General features: G+C 46.0%; 5 protein-coding genes across 7 annotated transcripts; 4 read left to right on the forward strand and 1 right to left on the reverse strand.

Annotated features, from left to right (window-relative positions):
- Positions 1 to 522: 522 nt before the first annotated feature.
- Positions 523 to 3,419, forward strand: LOC143376250 (glucagon receptor). The gene is made up of 9 exons (XM_076826368.1): positions 523 to 675; positions 796 to 1,163; positions 1,264 to 1,358; positions 1,605 to 1,770; positions 1,837 to 1,999; positions 2,083 to 2,213; positions 2,318 to 2,409; positions 2,485 to 2,623; positions 2,801 to 3,419. Exons 1-9 carry the CDS (start codon positions 597 to 599, stop codon positions 3,074 to 3,076), a joined length of 1,509 nt encoding a protein of 502 aa, XP_076682483.1. The 5' UTR covers positions 523 to 596; the 3' UTR covers positions 3,077 to 3,419.
- Positions 3,420 to 4,944: 1,525 nt separating this feature from the next.
- Positions 4,945 to 8,192, forward strand: LOC143376261 (helix-loop-helix protein 1). Of its 2 annotated transcripts, XM_076826387.1 has the most exons (3): positions 4,945 to 5,760; positions 7,332 to 7,650; positions 7,892 to 8,192. In XM_076826387.1, the coding sequence occupies exons 2-3, from the start codon at positions 7,523 to 7,525 to the stop codon at positions 8,043 to 8,045; spliced, it is 282 nt and encodes a 93-aa protein (XP_076682502.1). In that variant the 5' UTR covers positions 4,945 to 5,760; positions 7,332 to 7,522; the 3' UTR covers positions 8,046 to 8,192. The 2 variants fall into 2 exon arrangements, with proteins under 2 accessions (XP_076682502.1, XP_076682503.1); XM_076826388.1 differs by lacking the exon at positions 4,945 to 5,760 and having other exon boundaries at positions 7,300 to 7,650.
- A 1,785-nt stretch (positions 8,193 to 9,977) lies between these two features.
- On the forward strand, positions 9,978 to 11,028 carry LOC143376702 (uncharacterized). Its single transcript, XM_076827307.1, has 5 exons — positions 9,978 to 10,207; positions 10,277 to 10,535; positions 10,596 to 10,664; positions 10,742 to 10,831; positions 10,917 to 11,028. The coding sequence occupies exons 2-5, from the start codon at positions 10,311 to 10,313 to the stop codon at positions 11,019 to 11,021; spliced, it is 489 nt and encodes a 162-aa protein (XP_076683422.1). The 5' UTR covers positions 9,978 to 10,207; positions 10,277 to 10,310; the 3' UTR covers positions 11,022 to 11,028.
- Positions 11,029 to 11,451: 423 nt separating this feature from the next.
- On the forward strand, positions 11,452 to 13,605 carry LOC143376404 (uncharacterized). Its single transcript, XM_076826678.1, has 7 exons — positions 11,452 to 11,745; positions 11,826 to 12,094; positions 12,162 to 12,350; positions 12,488 to 12,737; positions 12,815 to 12,883; positions 12,961 to 13,050; positions 13,124 to 13,605. The coding sequence occupies exons 1-7, from the start codon at positions 11,452 to 11,454 to the stop codon at positions 13,259 to 13,261; spliced, it is 1,299 nt and encodes a 432-aa protein (XP_076682793.1). The 3' UTR covers positions 13,262 to 13,605.
- An 826-nt stretch (positions 13,606 to 14,431) lies between these two features.
- Positions 14,432 to 17,552, reverse strand: LOC143376160 (protein KRI1 homolog). Of its 2 annotated transcripts, none has more exons than XM_076826090.1 (7): positions 17,232 to 17,552; positions 17,040 to 17,146; positions 16,521 to 16,964; positions 15,957 to 16,455; positions 15,638 to 15,894; positions 15,288 to 15,548; positions 14,432 to 15,225 (listed from the first exon to the last, which is right to left on the reverse strand). In XM_076826090.1, the coding sequence occupies exons 1-7, from the start codon at positions 17,341 to 17,343 to the stop codon at positions 14,521 to 14,523; spliced, it is 2,385 nt and encodes a 794-aa protein (XP_076682205.1). In that variant the 5' UTR covers positions 17,344 to 17,552; the 3' UTR covers positions 14,432 to 14,520. The 2 variants fall into 2 exon arrangements, with proteins under 2 accessions (XP_076682205.1, XP_076682204.1); XM_076826089.1 differs by having other exon boundaries at positions 16,521 to 16,967; positions 17,232 to 17,551.
- Positions 17,553 to 17,629: the final 77 nt, after the last annotated feature.

Raw genomic sequence — 17,629 nt, forward strand, 5'->3', positions numbered from 1 at the left:
CTAGACCCTTGCTTCACGGGATCCTCCATACTGGTACATGTGTAATTCGCGCCAACATTAACCGATATTCCTTTTATATTCTCAGAAACACAGCCATTCCCGAGTTCTGCCAACTGTGCACCCGCTTATCGCAGCACAAAGCTTTTTTTTTTGTTAGACGGGCTTCTGAAAATAACCCAGACTTTTATTCAGTGGACTCGGTCACGTTACTTACCTGGTTCCTCGAAAAATACAACCTTTCTCTCATTGGTTTAGAGTGCTACATATCTCCCTAAAGTGAATTGCTGCGGTAAACAGGCGAGCGGAACCAAGTACCGTGCCCCGTGTCTGACTTTTGATCGACTCGTATCAATGTCGCCCAAGCCCTACCTCTCCCGGAGGTAAGAAAACGGGGAGAGGAAGGGGCGATTGTAAACCTACCTGTATCACCATCGTCGTCGCTAGACGTCCATACTTTATTTCAGTCTGAGATTTCACGAGGTTCGCATCGTTCTCGATCGGTCCTACTAAATCCATCGCCTGCCTCTTTTTTCGATCCAGTTCAAGCGAGTTTCGGTAGTTTAAATATTCTAACGCGATACGCGAGCGGCCCGAGGATGACCGAAACGGTAACGTCTGCGGTGGAACGATTCTTCGCTAAACAGATGCACAAGTGCAACCGCCTCGTGGCAGAGTGTAAGTGGCTACTTTAGCTAGACATTCGCCAGAACGATACTACTTTTATTTCCAATACATCCTCCGGAGCTCTAGAGAGCCCTTGCTCGTACATCTGTGACGAACGAAATCTTTCAACAGATCGCAACGCGACGTCAGAAAACGCCAGCGTCGGTGTGCAATTATTGCCCCATTATTGTCCAGCGTATTTCGATGGCTTGCTCTGTTGGCCTTACACGAAAGCGTCAACGACCGCGAGCTTGCCTTGCCCAGGCGGACAAGAAACGGAGCCCTCGGAGCACGACGCGGAGCCGAATAATCGCCCAATGGCCGTGAAAACTTGCCTCGCGAATGGCCAGTGGTACAAGGACCCGGAGGACATCCCCTGGAACAATTACAGCCTGTGCGAACTGTCCGACGAATTGATTACTAGGTCGCAGATCGCTGGATTGGGGATCGACATGGCTCATTCGAAAAAGTACAGCAGCTTCGAGACCTTCTTGCTGAGTGTAAGGGTGAAAAGCCAAGAGTCTTTAGGAAAGGACTTGTGTGTTCTCGTCGGTGTCAACTGACAGGTGTCGCGTAACGCTTGGATCTCCACTCTTGCAGAAATGGCTGCCGATCGTCAGAATCGTCTCTCAAATAGGATACGCCACTTCTTTCACCATGCTGATCATCGCGATGGTGATATTTTCCCTACTCAGGTACGTGCACCCCCTCCTATATGTAACATATCTTACGTTACTTGTTCTGATTGATATTAATAATGATCACGTCGGCTCCGAGGTAAGGATTCGTAATTCCAATTCGTAGTGTAGGAATAGGTTGTGTAATTCTCGCGTGTTTGGTAGGAGCCACGGAAAAAGAGGATCTTGCGCGTGGCTCCCTCCATTAAAGCTACATCCCGAGTCAGTGAACCTGACGAGCGAGCCCTATCCCATGTTCCCCAGAAAGCTCCGGAATCCGAGGAACAGGCTGCACATGCATCTGTTCGCCTCTTTCGTAATGAGAGCGTTCATGGCGCTGATCAGGGACTGGATCTTTGTCGACGGCGTCGGCCTCGCCGTGGACGTCGTCTACGTGGACGGGAAGAGCGCGTTCATCAAACAACGAAACGTAGGCATGTCGTGCAGCTCGGCATCGACGATATCCAGAGCATCCCCGTGAAATCGAAACGATCAGTTCCAGACGTTGGTATGCAAGGCTACCACTAGCGCGTGGCAGTACTTTATCGTGGCCAATTACTCCTGGATCCTGATGGAGGGCCTGTACCTGCACAACCTCGTCGTCCTGGCGTTCAGCGCCGACAGCGCGGCGATCAACTTGTACATCCTGATGGGCTGGGGTAAGCTCTGTTTTCACCATCGAGTAAATCCCCTGCTGGACGATGACCTTCCGTTGCTTGATTCCTTGCTTCGCGATCAAAAGGACTGCCCGTTTTCGTGGTCGTCCCTTGGATAATCATTCGCGCCACCATGGAGGATACGCTCTGCTGGACCACCCACGAGAATCCTTCCCTCTTTCTACTGATAAGAATACCCATTATGATATCCACTCTGGTGAGTTCCCTTTCGATCGAAACTCTCGTCACACTTGAAGGGTGTCCGTTTAATCTTCACTCGGACTCACACTTGCACCTACAAATCGCTGCAACTGTTGCCAGTTCAACTTTATCCTGTTCGTCAACACGGTACGCGTGCTGTTCGTCAAGTTCAAGACGTCGGTGCACCTGCAACGCAAGAAAATGCAGTACAGGTAAATCTACAGGTAGATTTGTGTGTTGTCGGTGTTGTAAGTTTAAACACACTTGGAACTGTCTTTTTATTATAGTAGATGGGCCAAGTCCACTCTGGTCTTGGTGCCCCTTTTCGGGGCACATTACACGCTGTTCCTGGGCCTATCCTGTCACAAGGACCATCGCGTTGAGCTCGTCTGGCTATTTTACGATCAGTTCTTCGCTTCTTTTCAGGTACTTCTGGTTCCTCCCGGTGAATATCAAAGATTATCGTGATACAGAAGGTGGAAGCTTCTTTGGTTTTTCTTTTGCTCCCGTCATTCACTCAACATCGACGCTTGAAGCAATTAGATATATATGTCGGAGAAGCTCGCACCACCTCGCCACTGACCGTTTGTTCGTGTTCTCCAGGGTTCCTTCGTAGCTCTGCTTTACTGTCTGCTGAACGTCGAAGTCAGGACGGAGATAAAGCGAGCCTGGAGGGCCAGGTGGTCGAAGAACGCGGACATTTGCATCTCGAGGTGTCGAAAGCCCGGGAAAAGAAAGGTGCAGCGCGATTGCAAGAGTGGCCACGGGTACGAGTCTTCATCCTGTACGGGCACCACCCTGAGGAATTTGTTTGTGGTGCAGGTAGATAAAAGATCCAACGAGTTCTGGCCGAACGTGATGGAAATGGAGGCTGGATAGAAGGAATCGTTTTGGTTAACGTAGTTGGTAAATAGGTGCATTATTAAACAATAATGCACTCTTATAGATGTGCGCTACGAATTTGTCGCTGTGAATCTGACTTTTCTCACAAGACACGCAAGTGTTGCCTGGTCCGCGAGCTCCACCCCCTCCTTTGTATATTTGCGGGTAATTGTTTTCTAGCTCTGTACTTTTATAGTTTACATACCTATTCTCTCCGAGAATAGAATATAACTTTGGTGTCAAAATGCCGGCAGAACTGCTTTGTGAATTTTTGTAACGAGGGACAAGTACCTACGATGATGCACTATTTGATAATGGAAAATATAGGTACATATAATATATGAATATGAGTATGAATACACAAGCGAGTGCTCCCGACGAAGCAGGGATCGTTTGATTGCTTCGACCACTGTCGATTGGTGAGTTTTCAGTTAAATTTCCTTCCGATCGATTCTCTTTTTCACCGATAAAAGTCTGTACGGGGAACCCCATGTACCAGCGGGTACAGGGATATTGATTACTTTGCTGGCCACGAAGCCTTGTTCGTGCTGCTACCTACCTCGTTTGTTCCGTTGGCCTTCGGTCAACTGGCGGCTCGTTCCTACGTAATCTTTCATCAATTGCGTATTTTTACATTGGAAAATAAATTTAACGAACATCTACTCTTTATAAGACAGTATAAGAAACTGTAAACATTTACGTTGGTAGATTAGAGTAAATGTTCTTGAAAGCCCAAATTAGAATCGAAAGAAAATTAGGAATTCGAAATGAATGAAAACTACTTGGGACTTGGGTATTTAGGTACTTACATGTACTGATTGTGAGAGAAAAGTCATCGAAAGACGTTCAGGAAACCTTGAATCCCAAAACGCACAGAACGCGCAACCTTTACCATAACATTTTCAATGTTCAAGATTCTAGATTCTTGACCCACCCTCCGTTCTTTCCATTCCACTACGTTTATTCGCCAACTATTAGCTACCTTGAAACTAGAGCAAGAAACTGGGCGATTTCGTGATGCATATTGCACAGCCCAGGGTGATAAAAACCATCCCCCAAAACTGTTGTTTGGATGCTACTTGCGAAAGACGCGCGGCACGTGTCGTTGAAATGGGCGAGAAAAGGGCGTCGGAAAGTCGAGGGTAACGCAACGAACCGTCAACTATCTCGTGACACTTGTAACACCAAGAGGAACATTAATCGGGACGCGGTCGATTAGAGTGTGGTTCGCCCGTTGACAATGACGTAGCTCGGGACACGTGACAATAATCATTCATATTGCTGGGTTATTCTGTCTCTGTTATTTTCAACCCTTCGTTCCACGTTCACGCCTTGCAATTTGTCCCCATTCACTTGTGTGTGCACAACAGCGAAACTCGACACTGGACTTTTCACAATCGCGAGAGAGCGACCCCTTTTAGCTTAAGCTTTCGCACGGGGGTCCTTTTTTCTTGCATAACGACAACATTGGGCTCGACTTTAAATCGGAAGACAAGCTGTATCTGTACAGAAACATCCGAGAAAAGAAAGCAGTTTGTACCTGCAAAGTAGCGTTCTCAAATTTTTATTAAGGGTGAAATGCGAATTCTCTTTTTAACTGGACATCTATTCGGGAAAACACCCCATGCTATATAATGAAGAGGTAAGAGAAAAACAGATACCGATGCTGAAGAGAGTATGGATTTCCTTGGAGGATCAGGTGCCAAAGGGGAGCATCTGCGCCGACGCGTTGTCCCCAGCCCATATAATCTTCCTTCCTTGCCACGTAAAGTTACCCATGTACGTAGTTGTCGAACAAGGATTCTCTTGCATTCTCGCGTATTTTCCACAAAACATTCCGCGTTTCTAATTGTTCCTCCGGTAAGAACCCTATTCCTAGCGATCTACAATTTGAAAACTCCTTGCACCCCCTTCGGAAAAGATGCGCGCACAGAGACTTTCGAAACGACCTCGACACTTGACACTCCAACCTGGGTGAATATTACACTGTAAATTCCTCTCGCGGAGGAGGCTCGCGATCGCGAACGGACAGGTTGTGAAAAATCGACGGTCCAGGGGAACCGGACGAGCTCGCATGATCGATAAAACGAAACGGTCCTCCACCCATCCGCACATCCGCATCCTGAACGTTCCATCGCCCTCGGCTCCGTCACAATGGCGGCCGATTCTGGGCGGTCTCAGCCTCGCATTCCCAGTCCAGCCATTGGAGAACGCGAGGGATGCTGCGTGAGAAAGAGGAACGAAGAGCCAACAGCGAGAGAAAGCGTCTTGGGGCGTGGCTCGAGGGGGGATGACGGGGTCGCAGACTGCCCTCGCGCCAAAACTTTAGATCTTATCAGAGGTGGTGGTCTGGGTTAGGTGATCTCGCGGCGAGTGCTCCGTTCATGTCCATCTGATAAAACAGGAAACCCCGCGAATCCGTATATTCTTGCATTAGGGAAGAAAGGAAAGCATTCCAACAAGAAGGGGTTAAACACCATCGCTGCGCGCCCATCAGTGCCGGTTCCTGGAGTAGCAAGTAGGTACTGATTACTTCGTGGGGCTGTAAGGTGATTTCCAAGTTTTGCAGTGTGGATTCGAGCAAGTGTAAATTGGAAATTGGAAATTGGATAGATCGAGAAGGAAACAAGTCGATGGCCGCTTGAACCCGTCGGGGTTGAAAGACGCGGAGTGATGTCGCGGTGAGTAGTAGGGGGTATCCTTCGATCCTGCAAAGAATAAAGATTCAAAAGGCTAGTTTTCTGTGCGTTTCGTGTACCGCTGGGTTTTAATAATTTCTGAACCGTGAATCGAAAAGAGTGGCATGAAAGATGCAGAGGGATGGGGCGACCGGACGCGACGCTTCGAATCGGATTTTATCGTCGGTGTTTGAAAGATTAAGGGGATGGAGACAGACCACTCTTTTGGTCTCCGTAATCTCGACGAGTCTTTTTCCACCTTACAGGGCTCATGAATTCCTCCACGATTTAAATTTCTATTAAAATAATTGCAGCGGTGTCGCGACATGGACGATTCTTTAACTACTTTTTCTATTTTTTATCCTGCATCGAATTCTTCCCCCCTGGGCCGTTCAAGAAGGGTACAGCATCGCGAAATCTGGCGGACTTGCTGAAATATAAAACACAGCTGCGAGATGTTCATACGAATCGTTGGTTTACCATGAGAATCAGATCAAACGAGACGCTTGGGGTTGTTATGTGTTAATAATTGAAGGGATGCTGCTCCTTACGCCAAACTGCAACGCTGCTTTTCTGAATAATGCAACGCTACCTTTTTCTAACCCATCGAATTGCTAGGAATTTAAGAGCCCCTCGGGATTCGAAGCTATATAGGTAGTTTCTCGTTTTTTTCCGCCTTTTCGTTGACTTGATCACTGGCGCAAGTAGGTAATACATACTCCTGTTCCCCGAGTCTTTGCCGACACTTTACAAACAAGATTTCTATACATATGCCACGTTCGTGGTAGGTAGGTAGGGAGACCGGGGCTAGTTGATACAGACGAATTATCTCGACACCGTATTGTATACGTAAGTAGCTATACGATTCAGCGTAAGTACCTCTGTGTACCTTGGCGTTAACAATCGTTTTTTAACTGTTTTCTTTTATATAAAGAAAAAGTACCTAAACAGTTTTGATACATCCAAATTATATATATATATATATATTAGGACCAAAGTATAGTTTGGCATATTTGTATCAAGTAATTAATTCAAATAAAAAATGGAAAAAAATTGAAAACAGAATAACTAGCTACGCTGTGCCAGATTTACAGTATGAACGATAAAAAGTATTTGTCGCGAAACATGTTGAATTTGATAAATTCGAGTCGTTCGGGTAGACTTTTAGAAGACTTATTTCGTGAATGTGAGGAAATGTGGCGTAGCCGCCCTAAGAATCAACCCCTTTCGCTCGTCCGACGCACAGCTTTGCCCAGCAATGTGTGCACCCACTTATACGATGCGCGTGGCAAATATTTGATCGGGTTATTATTTCTGGCGGCAGAAACCCCTTATTCCGAATTTGGATTGGCAATTCCCGCGGGATTCCGACAACTTTACCCGAGAGCTGCACCGACTGCGCGATATTCGTCCCGCTCGAGATAGTCGGTGAATAATACGAAATACCTTAGCGACTGCTAATCAATGCTTGGAGCATACTTGATAAACTTTATTCGCGGTATAGTTGAGGGGGGGTGAAAAACTTGAGACCGAATGAATTCCGGAAACTGAATGAAATACCTATTGGATTGCAGCAAGGAGAGATGAAAATGCATGTCCCACGTGCAAATTGCGTTTCCTGCAAGCAATACGTCCATCCCCAAGGATAAGCAAAGCGTCGACGCCCGCTCGAGCGAGCAATAATTCTGTTGGAGGCTGTCTCGTTTTGACAGCAGGCGTTCGAGGTTCGCTTTCTTTGGTTGAGAAGATAAAATAAAAGCATTCAATGGCGAACGGTGGACACGGAGTTGTTGTGAACGGAGTTGGTGCATCTGGCGCGGGCACACTCTCGCGAGAGGAGAGACGTCGGCGAAGGAGGGCGACCCAAAAGTACCGAACGGCTCATGCCACACGGTAAGAGGAATATTCTAAACGTTAATGTTGATCATCTTACGCTTTCTTTGATACCTATCTACCGCGTTTCCCCGCAACTCATCTCCAGCATCAACAACTTCTTCGCACTTGTTCTCGAAATATCCATCACTATGGAGCGAAGGAAACGAGGGACGTTATATGTATAACGCCTCATCCTAAATACAACGCCAGATTGCGTCGCGTTCAAGCGGTTCAAGTGTCAATGGTTGATCGTTTACAGGGAAAGGGTCAGGGTGGAAGCGTTCAACCTGGCGTTCGCGGAGCTTCGAAAGCTTCTGCCTACTCTACCACCAGACAAGAAGCTCTCAAAAATCGAGATCTTACGACTGGCCATTTGCTACATCGCCTACTTGAACCACGTGCTCGAGGCCTGACTCGAGCAGGAGTTCAATTCCATCGGAGGATTATATTTTTACAGAATCTATTCTCACCCCTCGAGCCAATTCCAGCCAGCCGAATGGTCCGATACCTTTCGAATCCTTCGTTTTAGTCTTACTTGACGTTTACTTATTGTGTAAAAAGGCAAGGACATTAATTATTAACCTCTGTACATGTATAGCTCCAAGCCTGCGTTGACGCGGGTGCGATTCTTCACATCGAATACATTTAATAAATAAAACCTATTCCTAAAAATTGAAAATCACTTTGCCTTTGACGGTGCTGCCGTGGTGTCGCTAAGCTGCTTTTCCTCCATCCTGCAATAATTGTCCCCCTTGAATTTCACGAAAAACTCGAGTGCCGCAGCAGCTCTTAAATCAATCTTGTTCCGTGGATTAGCGAACCGTCCCGAGGTTGACACCCCCAGGGATTTATCGCGCCCCCACGACCTCCACGCATCCTAAATCCTTGAGTCGCGTCGGCGTCGTCCTGCTGCTGCTGCTGCTGCTCCTGTGCTACTTACTGGCCATCATCGGACGAAACATGGGAGAGACCAGACGAAACAACAGAAACTGGGCGAAAGAGCCAACTTTACGGGCCATCGGTTTCCTTTCTCGTTTCCAATTTGTCCACCCCCTTTGTGCTCTATACAAGCACAATTTTCTCCATCTCCACTTACATATATAACAGCTGGGGGACAGCGAAACTGTTGAATAATGCCGAGGGAATGAGAAAATACAAGAGAAACACGGATATGCAAATTATCAGTGTTCCTTATTGCCGCCCGAGAATTTCAGTAGTTGCAGCGTAATTTCCAACGAAAGGGAACGTAACGTATCGCGAATTAATATTAATCAACGTTCGTCGGGGAACGTTTCCAATCAATCTCCCAGAGTGAACGTAATTTCTTCAAACGCTTCGAGCTGTCCGTTCGCATTTCCTCGATGAGCCATAATCGAGCTCTAAGCAAATGAATTAACCCCCTTATCGCAGTCCCTGAGCGCGCACCAAGCTCCGGAGCTCTCGCAATTATTGTACGACTGTACGTACGACCTATCTAGACCCTCTAGTGCAAGGGGAGAAGCACAGGCGACAATACCGGGCTAAAGAATAATGAAGGTAAACGGTATAAACCAAGCAACTTCGCTGATCACCGCGCTGAATTCCGTGACAGCGCTGAGGATCTATGAGCACCCCAAAAACAAACGTAGATACGTGCTCGTCTGGCTGTACAACATCCTGTTCATGTGCATGTTTGGCGCGAGCATGCTGACCTTCGAGATGTACCAGTTGGTAGAGATTCCTCGTAGTCTGGAGCGCGTCATGTATACGTTCCTGACGTTCGTGCACGTTCTGGATTTTGTTTGCACGCTCGGCCTGGGTTGGTATCATACCAAGGTGAGCAGCGGGGGACCCCCTAGGTATCGTTCAGAAGGAAAGCAGGGGTGAAAAATTTAAAAAATACTTTTTTCCACTTCCATCTATCGAGGAGGCTACTCCTCCGCCCTCCCTGCACTGCTGTCGTTCTTTCCGTTAGAATTCGTTGACGCTGAGGAGGCGGATGGCCCAAGTGGACGAGAAACTGAAGAATCTGGGAGTGACGATGGATTATCGCGTCGTATTCAATCGAGCGCTAATTATCGGCGCTATTTGGGTGGTGAACGCGGCCATTATGTGCGGATTCTACGTGAAATGGTGGCGGGAAGAAAAGATAGGACTGTTGGCCCTGATGACCGCCGTCACTTTCGCTTGCGTGTCTAATATCGGGGCAGTGATCCTCTACGAGTTTGTGATATACGTGTAGTACGTACACCATGTCCACGTCCACGTCCACTCGACGCGGATCACCCGTTCACCCACATACGCTTAGGAACAATATTTTTGCTTGCCACAGTTGGCTGGGACTGAGGTTCGAGCACATCAACGACCTCCTCAAGACGTTTATCGTCGAGGGTCGTCAAATCAAGTCGAAAGAGCCGACCGACCTCGTTAAAACCGACGAATCCACCGCCAACTATCGGCATCAGCTCCCCAGAAGCCTGAACAGATGGTGGTCCGAGAGTTCTTTTCGCCGATCGCAGGTGTTCCCCGTGAATCAAGCCAACTTGAAGCACGAAGCGCAATCCGTGAAAAAAGTGCATCTGTTGCAAGAGATAAGGTACGCTAACTTGAGTATACTTGACGAGTCGGCTTCTGTAATTCGAGCTCTATAATCTTCTCTTCCAAGATTCGTGCATCTATACCTGTGCAGTTTCTCCAAGATGCTGAACAGCACCTTCGACGCCCAATTGTTGCTATACATTTCCACGACCATACTGTACCTGACCGTGACGTTGTACTACACCTACTACGAAATCAACAAATCGTGGGTCCGCCTTATCACCGACGGCAACGCTGGAGAGGTCGTGATATCTATCGTAGACTCGCTGTACAATTGCATGAAGATCACCGTGGCGAGCTACATTTGCGAGTGCACCATAAAACAGGTGAAACATTCGCCGCCGTCCGCGTCCGTCGATCACATACATCCATTTTCGACTTTTCAGGCCAACAGGATAATAGAGATCATCCACTGTTGTTCGGTGCACGAATTCGACACCGAAATGAGGGACGAGGTGAGAGAACATTCCACGTACCTGTGCTCTTATCGCGTCGTATCATTATTATTTAGCCCTGATTCGCCTATCCGCAGCTTCTCCAATTCTCCTTGCAAATATCGCTCAGCCAGCTCGGCGATTCCAGGAGCCACTTCTTTCGGCTCAACTACACCTTCTTGCGAGGGGTTGGTACACGCCTACGTTAATAATTAAAAAAAAGCAGAGGACATGCTTCACGTTTGTATCTACTCCAACTACTCCTTGTTCCAGTGCATAAGCTTTGTGACGACGTATTTGGTCATCATGATACAGTGGAGTCAAACCATCGAGGCGGAGACCACGGCACTCTACGAGAACGAAACTGCTTCCATGTAGAGAAGGCTGTACATAATGATCTTATAGCCATTTACACACACACACACACACACACAAAACTATTATTTCACTTGAAATAAAGTCTGCGAACCTATTTAGCCGCAAATTGTTTTCCAGAATCTAGACCAGCTGAAAGCTGTGGTCGTAGGTATACCTAGCACCTACGTAGAGGTACTAGGCGACCCACTGCAATATCAATCATATTGCCATGGGATAATAATACATATTAGAGTGGTGTCGGCCATCGATCCAAGTGAACCAGCAATTCCTGTTCTACCAATCATTCGGCAGCCTTCGTTATTCCATCAACTATTAATTTGCTTGGATGTGTCGCGATAAACATCTTCCTCGCTATACTCGAGAGCGCCACCACTGTGGCAGAGGACAGTGAAAGGTCGAGCTTCGTGGCATCGTTTCACTTCCGTTAAGGATGGCAGTGCCGAGAACAATAAGGGAGGCCATCCAGCCACTTCTTCTTGTGAATATTCTCATTGGAATGGGGCATTTCGAGTTCCGTCCAAGGGCTGTGAAATTCATCGAGATCCTCTATTCCGCGATCTACGTGACCGTTTTCACTTTACTGGCGAGCTACGCGGACGACTACTTTGACGTTCAATACTTTAGGACCACCCTCGATATTACTCAAGCGATGGCGCAGTGGATATACTACTCCAACGGGATCGTTATGGTCTCGCTGATCGTCACGGCCAGAATCAACACCGACGTACGTACCTAATACTCTTTTACACTTGGACTTGACGCCCGCCGCTGTGACCAACGCCTTCTGCTTCTTTCAACGAATAGAAACTGCAAACAGCCATGGACCTCATAGACACGTGCGACCAGAGAATGGAGAACATGAGGCTGCCGAAACTTTACTCTGCGTTGTATCAACAACAGATCTACGTGCTGGGGCTGGTCGGAGCGATCGCTCTAGGATTCATGACCATCACTTACCAATGGCAATATCTGCCAAGAGTGATGTCGGCCGTGAAGCTGCTCTTCGCTGTCGTTATGAACGTTCCGTTGGTCCTCGTATTAGTCTCCGACATTTCCTTTGGCATCTTGATCAGGTCAATGTTTTGCGAACAAGATGAAACGTTTCGCTAATTCTATTCTACTCATTGTGAAATAATATAGGCACACGAGGTTGAAATTCAATCAGTTGAACGACCTGCTTCGCGACATGGTGACGACAACGCCCGATATGACACGACACGAAAGAGTTGCTGCGATAACGTGCGACTTTGGGACGGCCAAACGGAACCGTTTTGGAAACGATCGTGGCTACGGAGGCAACGGCAACGCAAAAACCATGAGAGCGGTAAAGTGAGATTCGACGATGATCTGAGCACGATCAAGAGTTTGCCTTGTGTTTGCTTTGTGTAGCTTTGGAAAGTAAAAATTTCTCCTTCCACTGCGCCTCTGTTCCTGCACCTGATAAATGTATCCGTTGTAATACGAAGGCAAATCCACCTGGACCTGATCAAGATCTCCAGGACTATCAACGACGCGTACGGAATGCAAATCCTCCTCACCATGTCCGTGTCCTTCATATTCGTCACCTTCCTCCTCTACATCTCCTACAGGATCGTATGGCTGGAACTTTCTCCGCACCAGTTCGTACAAGAAATAACATCTCCAGCCTGCTGGATCATCATCTACGTGTTGAAGATCTTTGTAGAGAATCACATGTGTGCAAAAACAAGCAGCGCGGTAAGTTTTACCTTTTGAAGCATTAAGACATTCGACCTAAGCAATCTTACCATGTGATTAACTATGTAATTATTCAGGCAGCGGAGACTGGCGACATTATTTGCGAGCTCTACGAGCCATCGACCGCCAAGGAATTCCGCGCAGAGGTACGCATTGCGCCCTGCGATTAAAAAACGAAGGAGAAAACCTGACAGCGCTCTTACAAGCGACATTTTTGCTTCAGATTAGAGACTTTACGCTGCAAATGATACAGAACCCACTAGTCTTCACAGCCTGCGGATTCTTCGACATGGATCACACCTTTATCCAAGCGGTAATAATTCGCTCTTAATTCCACCGAATTGTATCTGCGAACGTTTTCAATCATTCTCTCCCTGTTTGTCCAGGTGGTCGGGACCATCACCACCTACCTCGTCATCCTGATTCAAGTGGGAGACATAACGAAACCGAATTACGAACCGCTCGCGTCGGTCGGGAACGCGACCAGCAACGAGACTTTAACGACGCAAGGGACCACCAACTAAAATCATTTTCTATCGAGCGTGTGATTTCTGTTATACATATTCGGTATAACTATCATACTGTTTTCAGTATGATATTACCTAGCGGTATAGTGATATTCTAGCTGCGCCGTCCCTCTTTGGCTCGACGCAAGCGTCCGAGACTCTTCAGGCCGTTCGCCCCAACAATTTTCCGCCAATTAGAACGTGGACAGGGAGGACGCCTCAATTACACCACCCCCTGGTGCACCCCAAACGCGATTCCAGATGGAGGCGTTAGCCCGTGAAATTCGGTAATCCTGAAACTCGATAGCCTTGTAATTCGGTAAAGGTGCGTCCTCTTTTTTCGACTTACCCCTAACCGACTCTTCAAAGCCGGCCCACGCATCTTGGATGAAATAGTATCGATCCAACTCGCGGGAAGAAAGCTATTTACTTGGGTACTAATTTTTATTCTTTCGTTTATTTTCCAATATTCCGAAGAAAAGTCCCACACCGTTTGCGTGTTCGGTCAGACCCCGATTACGTTACGTATGTAGAATGCTAGCGACACGGGTTTACGACGCGTATAACATTAATTGGGAATTAAGGGTGCGAACGACAGTGGCCGTCAGGGGCCACCTGCTACCGTCCACCACCATTCTCGCCGGGGGTAAGGAGAATTGATATATTGCACCCAGGGGAACGCGGAGAGAGGACGGTTCGGGGCGCAAGCACCGTGCCATCCCCTTAATCCTCTCCCCCTCTCGTTAACTAAAATACGTGAGAGATACCTCGGCGTTATTGTCGATTAAATTATTCCAGTCACTGCGACCGAACCCGCGACAACAACACCGCAGCATATAGTATCTGGCCAGATATGTACTTATTTCCGTCAATTGTTTATAAACTATTTATCTCAACAACATTTTCAGACAGGAAAGCGAGCGCAGTGGAGCATCCTTGCTCGAAGCATATGGGTGGGATTAGGCGTAGAGATTTTACAAGAGTCAAACGCAAACAGACTGCCACGATTCTAATAATCCGCAAACGTCGTTTATCATGTCGAGGCAGATTCACCCCAACAAGGCCACTCCTAGTACACGAGGGTGTGGGTATACTCGATCACCTCGTATCCTCGCCGAACGTTTACCCTGCATGTTTATTGATATCAAATAGGGCGTGTTACGAGAGTGGAAAAAAGAAAACAGAGACGCGCCAGTACATTGAAAATGGTAGTATGTATATTTGGTTAAGAAATAATATGTACAAGTTCGTATCTACAACCTATCGCGATTCAACTCTTACTTCTTTCCATACTTTAATTTATTTTTCAACTTTTTTGCATTTATTCCATACGTCTTCAACCTTTCTGGATTGAACGCGGCAATATCGACGACGTCGGTGATGGTAGTATCCTTCTGTTTCGAGTCTTCATTCCTCTTCATTCTCTCAAGCTGCTTCTTCTTCTTCTTCTTCTTCTTCATTTTCTCTTTCAACGCCACCTTATTGCTCGCATGCTTCGTATTCGCTCCACTATGATTCTGATCATCGACATCTTTTCTCCTCCAAGATTCATTTGCTTCTTTGCCCGTAGTTTTTACTTCCGTTTGCGATTTACTTTCAACATTATTCATTTTATACTTCTTCTTTGATGACTGCTCGCACTGATCCTCTGGTTGCTTCCGTTTCTCGGTTTTTGATGATATCTTCTTGGACACTGTCGACGTTGCGGCTGCATCACTCGTAATTTTCACATCGTTTGCATCAAGTTCCTTGTTGTTTGTAGGTTCTCCGTGTCTCTTTTTCTTCTTTTTGACAGCAACGGGATCCTCCTCGTCCTCTTGATTGCTGTACAAGCTTCCAAGTATCTTCTGCTTCAGTGCCTCATTTTTAGCCTTTTGCTTAAACATCTGAACATCGTTCAGTTCCGCGTGTTCTGGTTTGTATTGGAGAGCTTTTTTCAAGGAGCACCATTTGTTTAATTCCTTATCATCTGCCATTAATATCTAGTAAAAAGAATTGGCTAGTAAAGTTTATTATTTTTTTTAATAGTCTTGTTAAAACTCACCTCTTCCACACTTAAACCGTAATCATTGGGCACAACTTTTCTGTATTTAAATCTACACGGCACGTCTCCAATCATATCCTCATAGTCCAAGGAGTAGTACTTGTCGAAATACTCCTCGTAACATTTGTATTGCCGAGGATCAAATTTTGGCTTCTCCTTTGCTATTAGCTCAGCAAACTTGGACTTTTTCCTGCGTTTCCTTCCCTTTACGCCGTCTATTTCTGATCGCGCACTTTTAGATGCATCGTAATCGGCGTCCATCTGAAATTCAAATTGACAAACCTGCGGTCATTTACACAGTTTACACGGAGGCGGAATAATCAAAAATTTATGATAAACCAATTCAATACATTAAACTCTGGATCCTCGCAGTGTGGTCCTTCGTATCCTTCGTCTTTCGTATCATAGTTTTCTGTGCTTGGATCATAATTGTCCCACGTGTCTTCAATTTCCAATTCTTCGTCTATATCCGGAAATTTGGGTTTAGCATCATCCTCGGGAGCTCCATAGTAATCGTCGTTAAACATTTCCCTCATTTTTCGATCATATTCGCCAGGGTCAAAATCACCATCCAAGTCGATATCATTGAATTTCACATCATCATTTCCTGCAATGAATTATTCTAGGATAATTCCCTGATACTACATATTAAAATCGCATTCTATATACCTGTAATTTCTTTCAGTTTCTCTATTTTCTCTTCAATTTCCTTTCTTTTCAATGCTTTCAACTGTTTCAATTCCTCCCTCTGCCTCAACTTCTCTTCTTCCTTCCTCTGTTTTACTTCCACTCTTTTTTCCGATCTACGCGTGTCTTTCCTTCTTATAGAATTTTCCATGGTACGCGGATACCTTTTAATAAACTCTTGATCAGGCTCTTCGAACCTAAAGTTATACTTGTGTTCAAACTCTTCCTGCCGTTCTATATTCTTCTCGTCTTCCGATAAATTTTCGTCGCTATCGTGAACTACGCGCGTATCGTCTAAACCCCCTGATGAATATTCTTTATCCAAATATTTATCGTCAAGTACGTAATCTCTTAAAAATTTCTCGTTTGCTTCCAAATCCGGATTAGACCAATAGTCACGTAGGGGTTTAAGCTCTTCCTGCTCCTTGTCATTTAGGCGCGATTCTTGTCCTTTTAACCACTCCTTGTACGCTGCCTCTTCCTAAACGGTAGAAAAACAAATTGCTGTTATATCGTGGAGTCGTTAACAAGTTAAAACTGGCTTACTTTTTGCGCTTCGCTGTCGGACTTGGGTTTTGGTTTCAGCAACTCTGTATCATCTTCGTCTTCTTCTTCTTCTTCTCCTCCTTCTTCGCCTCCCCCTTTGTCGTTAAACGCACGCAACTTGAAACTTTCTTTCAATTGCTTTTGCTCCTGCGCATACGTCACCTTTTTAGTCTCCTCGTTATTCTTCTTCAACTCGCTCTCATCTTCGCTATCGCTGTACCTTCCTTCTCGTTCTATGATCATCTTCCGTTCATAATCCCTCAGGAAAACGGCTTCCTCTTTTTTGCATTTCTCAGTTGGCTTCTGCTGTTTCCTCGCGTCGTATAATTCCTGTGCTTTGTTAGTGTTGTCGAAGAACGTTACGTCCTGATTATAAATTTTTGGATTCTTGTTCTTCAAACAGGCCAAAGTTGTATAAAAATCCTTGTCGAATTGCTCTGTCAACTCCTGTGATAATACCATCGATTAGAAAAAGCCAGTGCAAAAGCTTCTCGCGTACAGAAGAAAACTATGCCGTACGTTTCCTCCATCTTCTTCTTCTTCTTCTTCTTCTTCTGACGAGCTGGCGGTATCGGAATCTTGGTCAGACGTTCCATTTCCGCTGATGTCTCCGTACTTTGTTCTCACTGAAACATAAAGATTCACGTTCAGGAATACTTTCGGAATACCATATGGCGAGATCCTAAATACACATCATTCTCGTACACTTACATTTATTCAACTCCTCCTTTTGTCTCCAGTTATCGTAACTTTTGGCATAATCCGTGTTTACTTTCAATTCTTCGTCGGAATCAGAATTATTTACATTGAACAGGGTAAGCATGGTGTCGGAAAATCATTTAATAATAAACCGATCAATGAGGAATTCTGAACACACAAGTTGCATCTATTTTCAAGAACTCGTGTAATAATTTTCCTTCAATAAAAATTATTAACACGTATTCATTCTTTACACACTACTGCTCAAGTGCCATCGAATCAATCAAGTCAGATCAAGTGCAGGATGAAAAACATGAAGAACATGGTGGAACATGGGTGAATTGGGTTAGGTCTGATGTGAGCGGGAGCTGGTGGTGGCACTGGTGGCTGGCGTCAGGCGTGGGAGCCAC

The sequence above is a fragment of the Andrena cerasifolii genome, chromosome 14 (genome assembly GCF_050908995.1).
Source record: "Andrena cerasifolii isolate SP2316 chromosome 14, iyAndCera1_principal, whole genome shotgun sequence".
Classification (NCBI taxonomy): Eukaryota; Metazoa; Arthropoda; class Insecta; order Hymenoptera; family Andrenidae; genus Andrena; species Andrena cerasifolii.

Bases quoted from the DNA above. Each gene is read 5' to 3' on its own strand.
- LOC143376250 (XM_076826368.1), top strand. From the start codon at position 597: ATGACCGAAACGGTAACGTCTGCGGTGGAACGATTCTTCGCTAAACAG. The intron at 1,771-1,836 runs GTAGGCATGTCG...CGAAACGATCAG, and splicing joins CGTTCATCAAACAACGAAAC to TTCCAGACGTTGGTATGCAA. The intron at 2,624-2,800 runs GTACTTCTGGTT...CGTGTTCTCCAG, and splicing joins AGTTCTTCGCTTCTTTTCAG to GGTTCCTTCGTAGCTCTGCT.
- LOC143376261 (XM_076826387.1), top strand. From the start codon at position 7,523: ATGGCGAACGGTGGACACGGAGTTGTTGTGAACGGAGTTGGTGCATCT. The intron at 7,651-7,891 runs GTAAGAGGAATA...GATCGTTTACAG, and splicing joins CGAACGGCTCATGCCACACG to GGAAAGGGTCAGGGTGGAAG.
- LOC143376702 (XM_076827307.1), top strand. From the start codon at position 10,311: ATGCTGAACAGCACCTTCGACGCCCAATTGTTGCTATACATTTCCACG. The intron at 10,665-10,741 runs GTGAGAGAACAT...GCCTATCCGCAG, and splicing joins ACACCGAAATGAGGGACGAG to CTTCTCCAATTCTCCTTGCA. The intron at 10,832-10,916 runs GTTGGTACACGC...TCCTTGTTCCAG, and splicing joins ACTACACCTTCTTGCGAGGG to TGCATAAGCTTTGTGACGAC.
- LOC143376404 (XM_076826678.1), top strand. From the start codon at position 11,452: ATGGCAGTGCCGAGAACAATAAGGGAGGCCATCCAGCCACTTCTTCTT. The intron at 11,746-11,825 runs GTACGTACCTAA...TTCAACGAATAG, and splicing joins CGGCCAGAATCAACACCGAC to AAACTGCAAACAGCCATGGA. The intron at 13,051-13,123 runs GTAATAATTCGC...CTGTTTGTCCAG, and splicing joins ATCACACCTTTATCCAAGCG to GTGGTCGGGACCATCACCAC.
- LOC143376160 (XM_076826089.1), bottom strand. From the start codon at position 17,343: ATGCTTACCCTGTTCAATGTAAATAATTCTGATTCCGACGAAGAATTG. The intron at 16,968-17,039 runs GTACGGCATAGT...GTATTATCACAG, and splicing joins AAGAAGAAGATGGAGGAAAC to GAGTTGACAGAGCAATTCGA. The intron at 15,895-15,956 runs GTATATAGAATG...AATTCATTGCAG, and splicing joins GAAACTGAAAGAAATTACAG to GAAATGATGATGTGAAATTC.